The sequence below is a fragment of the Perkinsus marinus genome (genome assembly GCF_000006405.1).
Source record: "Perkinsus marinus ATCC 50983 genomic scaffold scf_1104296929448, whole genome shotgun sequence".
NCBI classification, from domain to species: Eukaryota; Perkinsozoa; order Perkinsida; family Perkinsidae; genus Perkinsus; species Perkinsus marinus.
The window spans coordinates 1-7,537 of record NW_003216433.1 but is presented as its reverse complement, the minus strand read 5'-3'; the positions used below and the strand labels follow the sequence as shown (position 1 = coordinate 7,537).

Below are 7,537 nucleotides of genomic sequence, written 5' to 3'. Positions count from 1 at the left end.
GCGACTGCTCATCTTACGATCTTGTCTAGCGTAACCGTAGTAAGGTACTACAGCTGTGATTCGCTTCGCCGAGGCCTACCAATAAACCACATGGGAGATGTGCGTATGACCTCCGCCTTACCCGTCTGCATGTTGAGATCATAAGAAGCAACTCCATGAGGTTCTCGTTGACAGGAGGGGAGGTGGGTTGGACGAGATACACATCTTTGCCGCGGATGCTCTCTTGGATACGCAGACTAACTTCACCGTCAGCAAAGCGACCGAGGGCGACTCGGCCGAGGCGAGTGCCAAGGTGTTCGCAGATGCTCTCCGCCAGCTTCCTGTTGGCGCTACCTGACAACAGAACGCCCTATCCCAAAAGGCCCGCAACCGACCTAATCTGTATCTTTCATAGAGCGTGCTAAGATACCAACCTACTCCCCATTACCAGCAAATACAGTGATCTCCTCGTGATGAGGCTCCCCTTCATGAGGCTTCTGAACGGGCTTGTTCTCCTTGCTGCGATACCTGCGACCAACCCTCCAACCTATTCCGTCTACCATCCCGAAGACCGACATTGGATCCTCCTTGGGCATGCTGTTTTCACACTCACTGAAGTGCCTTGTGAAGGACTCGTTGACCGCCAGAGCCCCCGCAAAAAGAGCGGCACTGCCAGCGAAGACCATCTGAAGGACCAAGTGAGGGCAGGGGTCTGTATGGTCCTCTTACCGCTAGTCTCTTCCTGTTGTCTTCTCTCGCTCTCTGCCAGCCAAATCGAGAAGATACCATGCCTGCCGTCTGCGCAGATGCAGAGGAGGTTGCGAAGGCTCTTGCCGCCGATACCGCAGCAAACGGAGCAGCTGCCAATCTTAGACCATTTCGGCTCGCTAGCATTATTAGGGTAGTAGTGTTATCCCAGAGGACTCACTTCAGTCGGAAGAACAACGATCAATAGTCCTGACGAGAATCGACTAGAGCTTGAAAAAGTCAGCGTTGCAGTAAGGGAAGGAGTGCCTCATTGTAGTTCTGTCGCAACGATCACCTTTCCGAAGCTTGAACACGCCAAACACTCACAGACATCGAGAAAAGTTGACGTAGACCGCGCTCGCCATTCTAATCGATAACTTTAATTCCGAAGTCCACCGACATGAACACTGTCTGACTTTTTAAAGAATATATGCCATACGAGCCAGGCCAACCTTATCGTGAAGAAGAACACTCAAACGGTCACCCACCATCTGGTAGAGACCCTGGTCACTTGGAAGAGGCCGCCTTCGACCTCTTCCGACGGGTCCTTTTCCCCGATTCCCATGAACACCATCCTGGTGAACACAACACTGAGCGTCTTGCGGACTTGATGAGACTACTCGATACACACGGTCACTCGAGTGACTTCAGAGACGTTCTGAAGGAAGTAGAGTTTTACCATCCTGGGTTTCTCAACAAGTTGAAACACGGCGACGCTCACGACTACGTTGAAGGACTCTATCGTCGACACACTGAGGAGGCTTTTGACCCCAACGAGTGGGAGCTGGACCATGGTGGCCATGAGAAAGGAAGGGTGGAAGAGGAAGACTCTCATTGGAACCGTGAAGTGGTCAAGAGTGGACGCGGGATGGAAGTCGGTGGAGAGAGAGGAGGGGACATCAATCGATGAATGACGGTGGAAACCATCATTGGGACCACAAGGCAGAGAGCAGTCCTTGGCACCACGAGGACCATCCCTGGGACCACCAGGTCGCGGACCATCCGTGGGACCACAGAGTGGAGGACCACCCCTGGGACCACAAGGCCGAGGACCACCGTTGGGATCACAAAACTGAGGACCATCTCTGGGACCGCAAGACCGAGGACCACCGCTGGGACCGCAAGACCGAGGACCATCCTTGGAGCCACAGAGCGGAGGACCACCCCTGGGACCACCAGGTCGAGGACCATCCCTTGGACCACAGAGCGGAAGACCACCCCTGGGATCACAGAGTGGAGGACCACCCCTGGGATCACAGAGTGGAGGACCATCCATGGGACAACAGAGTGGAGGACCATCCATGGGACCGTAGGGCCGCGGACTACCCTTGGAATCACAAGGCGGATGACCATCCGTGGAACCACAAGACCGAGGACCGTCCCTGGTATCACGGAAGTGAGGACCACCCTTCGGATCACCGAGCAGAAGATCAATATTGGTCGCGTGAGCTAGAAAGGCATCTCTGGGGGAGTGAGCGGGATCATCAACACCGGTTGCCTCTGGTGGAAGAGGCGCCTTGGAAACATGATCTGGAGGAGCACCCCTGGGACCACCTGTCGGACCCTCACTGGTCTCACACCGTGGATGACCATCCTTGGGACTACACTATGGAGAAGCGGTCCGTCGGGGTTGTCGAGGATGAGGACAAGAGAGGTCAGATGAACTCTCATCCCACAGCCAAAGATGAGACCAGTCAGAGACGGGTGAACTCAAGAGTCACCATTCCATTGTGAACTCTCCCATTTCAGAATACGGACCTCGTCCGGAGCTCTCCAACGATCATCAATTCCAAGCGCCTGGTCAAAACCATTACGTATCCAGATGACACGAACAAGGTCAACTCCGGGACATTCGTCGTGAAGCAATCCACGATGGTCGTGTTCATAGCCATTGTACGTCCGCACTCGGCTGAGCCTCCCGCTGTACCTTCTTTCTCTCAGGTATTCGCTATCATAGTGGTGATACGTCAGGTAGGTCTCCCAAAGGGATTTGTAGCGAAAAAGGAGGAATCTTCCAGGTGCGGTCGCGAGCCTCCAAAGAACTAGCTTTCAGTCGAGTATGAAGGCCTCGAGGTCGCCTTGTCATGTCTGCATTGCTGTTACTGTTATGAGTGTTACTGTTATGAACCTGTCGAGGTGTTAAGTGTAAACGACTAACGCCGAGAATAATCTGATGTTCCAGCGTGCATGATATGAATCACACTAGCGTAGTGGTCGAGCTGAGAGTACACCTATCATCAAGTTTGTGTACGCATTGACAAGATCGCTACTCAAACTTCACCGTTACGGTCTGCTGATGAAGACGCCACTTTAAGCTTCACCTACTCAATAAGAGTTGAAGAACCTTCGGTTGTTCAGATAAAGCTGAGACTAGCTGACACGCGAGCTATCAGCAGGAGTTGTCCGCGTGGGCTGGGCCTGTGACATTGACGTTCGTGAGTTTAAGCGGTCTCAAGTTTGTCGCAGTTTTAGGCATTATCCAGTACGACTAAGTACTACTCAACTCGAAGCACGATATTCCGGAGCTTTAGACATTCTTAAATTTAGAGCGCAGCTGAGGGACTCATACCACGCGACCCCCTCAGTTGTGGGCGATTCGACACGTGACGGGGCTTGCCCCACACCCACACGCGTAGTTGATTCACGATGGGAGCTGCCTTGGACTTCCCCTCGACACACGAGTTGTGTAAAGCACTTGACAGTCATTGGCTTTTTTCGTTAGCAGTAAACTCTTATTGCTGGATGCTGTTCACGATGGGTATAAACATCGCAGTGATCTATCTGGTCGTCTCTGCCTACACCAAAGCTTCGTTGGTGAATGACACTTTCATCAACGTGGACCTTGGTACTCTCCGTCTGCCTGTGTACGCCGAGAGCCCTCCAAAACTCTAATTTGGCCAGCACTGATCGCCACTCGGGCAAGCTGATGCGCTCAAATGGCGCTTGTACGCGCTGTAATCCTACTCTGGAACTTCAAGTTCTCCGGGCAAACCCATTTCCCGTCAATGATGACATTCATGCAGAGGGGAATACAGCACGACACATCGAGTTAGATGAGGGTTCGGTGATCGATGTGGGTGTTTTTATCCCCAGGGCTCGTCTCAGTAGTGGTAAAGACGTCGACGGCGGGAAGGAGCTCTTAATACAGATGACATCTGTATGCATCGTAGCGCACATTGTACACTAACGTGTGTGTTCTTCAGATTGGCACGGTCAAGGCCACGAGCAGAGCTGATGCCACTGCTGCAGTACAAGTCAAAAATCCATATCTGCGGACTCAGTTATGACTCGCGTATGTGGACGCATCTGTCACTGCGATGAATAAAGCCCAGGGTGCATTCTCGGATATAACATTCCCACCACGGATTTCGCAGTGTGGACCTTTGACTGTTACATCGATATCTCCTTGTTGTATGAGTAAGGTGGTGAAAAGGTCAAATATCACAAGCCGAATAGCATCTTCGAACAGACGTTCGACTAAGCATCATTCTTATGGTCATTATGATAATAGATAAGTAGTATTAGCGTCCAGCCTCGTCATCAACAAAGTTGTGCCGTTGTTATTACTAATGGACCATTAGCATTACGGCGTTGGTATATTTTATCCAGAGGTTCACTTTTCTTCTTTCTACCGCAAAAATTGGTCGGTCACCTGCTGGACCATCACCATCAAACTGGTCACGAGCTTGGCAATCCGAGATAGAAATCCACTGGGGTTTCGAGTTGAGATGATCTTTCAAACCGGCGTGTCGTGTTCGGAAGATTCCGACATGATGCATTTGACAGTAGGCTATTGTGTAATAGTAGTGTCTATGACGTCATCATGGATCTTTATATAGACTCACATACGTTGTGCTCTCCCGATGCCACCGTCTTTCCACAACAGAAATCATACATACATTCCATAGTGAACTAATGGTCTAATTCCAATATATAGAACTATCAAAATTAATCAACACCGCGTAGAGCCCGATCATGCTTTCCGATGGTTCTCTGAGGAGTGAGAACTCTCCAGCGAAGCAAGAACCGTCCGACTCTTCGTCATCACCTTGCGCTTAGTATTGCATCACCAAGTTCACAATGGCCTGCACAATTTTAAACGTAGCTCCGGCCACGTTTGAACGTCCCATCGAGTCGACGGTGTTGACATGTTGCCAACACTTAGTAGTCACTGAGTGCGAGTCAGTACACATTTGCGCAGCTTACGCATCAGTGATGCATAACTTGCGCAGTCTATTTGGGTTACTCACAGCCCTGCCGTAGGGCTCTCGAGTCGAGAGCAGTGCCGCTATCCAGCAGGACTTTGCACGTTACGCATATCACCTTGGGAACACTTCTTTCCCTGATGAGTCCAGGATTGCTTATCGAGGTTCAGAGTGGTTAGAGAAACTACGGGTCAGCAAGTATTCTCGACAATAACGCAACGTCTGCTCAATCGCTGCGTAGCGAGCTAGGTGTCCCTTCGCACCGTGTGTTATGCGGTGCGTGGGATCATGTTATACAGCGTATAACATGATCCTGTACGTTGCCGCTAATTTCAGTTGCCCAGGTTGCAGCATCTCCAGTATATTGCACGTCATTGATCTGCTCATTCAGTTGAACTTACTCCTAGGGATAGCTATTCACGATGATCATCATCGAAGGATGGGATGATCTGATCCTGCTGGCCTCGCTGAATCTCTTTAGGACTCTCCTTGGGTGATCCAGAATCTAGCGGTGTGCTGGTTGATCCTGTCACCTGCGGTGCCAGTTGCTCGTGTGGCCTCCGGCCGATGTTGTCGTCCGGCATGGTCCTGCCTGACACACTTTGATCGTGGTTCACCACTATTACTAGTTTGGTGTTGAGCCAGTACCACTGGCTTGAGTGCGCACTGTTAGCCGTGCGCACCTTGCTGAATTTTCCGATTCCTTAGCACTCTCCTTGGGTGATCCAGAATCGAGCTATCACGAACAACGGCTCCATCGGAGTCGACGTTCTGAGCTCTGTTGCTTACGGAGCGAAGCTTCTACTAGTGACCTGCGACGCTAGCTGTGGATACGTAGTAGCTTGTTACTGGGCCTGTTTCACAAGGATACTTAATTTGAGGCGCCCTAAGTATTCCTAAACTTAAGGCGCCTTAACGTGCTTACTTAAGTAGTAAAATAGGATGTCCTAATTACTTAAGGTATACTGAAGGCGTTACTTAAGTTTAAGGCAACGCAAATTGCTCCTATGAAACAGGCCCACTCCAGTCGAACCCAATCGATCATCTGGGCGAGCGCTATTTCTCATCGGTTTGCACAGGAGGTGATCATCGACTTAGCTATGTCAAGAATACCCCCCAAGGAGTCGTACGACAGAACGCTAGAGAGTTACAGCACGTTGTTTTGTATTACTCATTTCGTGTAGTCCCTGAATGTTTCTTCGCTACTTGAATGTTCCATTGTGATGGGCATAGTTTACAGTGGGATGGTCTTTGGCATTCATTGTATTCTATCTAGTGGCTAGGCTCAGTGTGTTCCTTGTCTCCGTGACTCTCTGTCTTCTTTTGTTTAGAGTTTACTCGACGTGTAATTTTACGACTAGCGCCTATCATGTCTACTGCCAATTCCACTCAAATTGGCACTTCTACTAAACCGCTCGTTCAGAAAGAGCCCACTAAAGCTGAGGAGAGCACCAGCGAAGTCACTGAGGCCGCTAAAGAGTTGTTGACTTCTGATGATTGGAAGGATAAAATTCATCGTCCCACTGCCGATACTCGCGTGAAGACTACTGATGTTACTGCTACTAAGGGTAACGACTTTGAGGACTACTTTTTGAAGCGTGAGTTGCTTATGGGTATCTTTGAGAAGGGTTTTGAGAAGCCCTCACCTATTCAGGAGGAGTCTATCCCTCCAGCTTTGGCCGGTAAGAATATTCTTGCTCGTGCTAAGAATGGTACTGGTAAGACCGCCTCATTCCTTATCCCTATGTTGGAGAAGGTTAATACCGACATCACTGATGGCATTCAAGGACTTGTCCTCGTACCTACCAGAGAATTGGCTTTACAGACATCTGCTGTTGCCAAGGAGCTTGGCAAGTATATGGATGCTCAAGTTATGGTTACCACTGGTGGTACTTCTTTGAGGGATGATATTATGCGTTTGTACAACACGGTGCATATCCTTGTTGGTACTCCTGGACGTGTTCTGGATCTTACCAACAAGGGCGTTTGCTCTTTGAGTGATACTTGCACTATGTGTGTGATGGATGAGGCTGATAAACTTTTATCCCCCGAATTCCAACCTGTTGTTGAAGAATTGGTGCGGTTCCTACCCAAGGAGAAGCGTCAGATTCTCATGTTCTCTGCCACCTTCCCGGTTACCATATTGGACTTCAAGAATAAGTATATGCCCGATGCTGTTGAGATCAACCTGATGGAAGAGCTCACTTTGAAGGGTGTTACCCAGTTCTATGCCTTCGTTGAGGAACGTCAGAAGGTTCACTGCTTGAACACTCTTTTCTCCAAGTTGACTATCAATCAGGCTATCATCTTCTGCAACTCCGTCACTCGTGTCGAATTGTTGGCCAAGAAGATCACCGAGCTCGGTTTCTCATGCTTCTATATCCACGCTAGGATGTATCAGTCTCACAGAAATCGTGTATTCCATGACTTCCGTAATGGTGCCTGCAGATGCTTGGTGTCCTCTGATCTATTCACTCGTGGTATCGATATCGAGAATGTCAATGTGGTTATCAACTTTGATTTCCCCAAGAACTCTGAGACTTATCTACATCGTATCGGTCGTTCCGGCCGCTTTGGTCACTTGGGAATTGCTATCAATATGCTCA

At 49.8% G+C, this 7,537-nt stretch overlaps 4 protein-coding genes across 4 annotated transcripts in view; 3 read left to right on the top strand and 1 right to left on the bottom strand.

The window, feature by feature from the left end:
• Pmar_PMAR000187 (phosphoribosylpyrophosphate synthetase, putative) overlaps window positions 1-665 on the bottom strand; it is a gene marked incomplete at both ends in the record, with an annotated part of 1,187 nt that extends 522 nt beyond the window's left edge. Inside the window, 4 exons of the mRNA XM_002787282.1 lie at window positions 52-75; window positions 122-333; window positions 428-507; window positions 556-665. Of these exons, the coding sequence (XP_002787328.1) occupies window positions 52-75; window positions 122-333; window positions 428-507; window positions 556-665 (426 nt within the window). The remainder of the gene's footprint in view (window positions 1-51; window positions 76-121; window positions 334-427; window positions 508-555) is intronic.
• Window positions 666-1,156: 491 nt separating this feature from the next.
• On the top strand, window positions 1,157-1,636 carry Pmar_PMAR000186 (hypothetical protein; the record flags this gene model as incomplete). The annotated part of the gene is made up of 1 exon (XM_002787281.1): window positions 1,157-1,636. One exon carries the CDS (start codon window positions 1,157-1,159, stop codon window positions 1,634-1,636), a length of 480 nt encoding a protein of 159 aa, XP_002787327.1.
• An 80-nt stretch (window positions 1,637-1,716) lies between these two features.
• On the top strand, window positions 1,717-2,035 carry Pmar_PMAR000185 (hypothetical protein; the record flags this gene model as incomplete). Its single annotated transcript, XM_002787280.1, has 1 exon — window positions 1,717-2,035. A coding segment is annotated over one exon (319 nt), but the record flags the coding sequence as incomplete, so codon positions are not given.
• A 4,265-nt stretch (window positions 2,036-6,300) lies between these two features.
• Window positions 6,301-7,507, top strand: Pmar_PMAR000184 (RNA helicase, putative; the record flags this gene model as incomplete). The annotated part of the gene is made up of 1 exon (XM_002787279.1): window positions 6,301-7,507. A coding segment is annotated over one exon (1,207 nt), but the record flags the coding sequence as incomplete, so codon positions are not given.
• Between the last annotated feature and the right edge of the window lie 30 nt (window positions 7,508-7,537).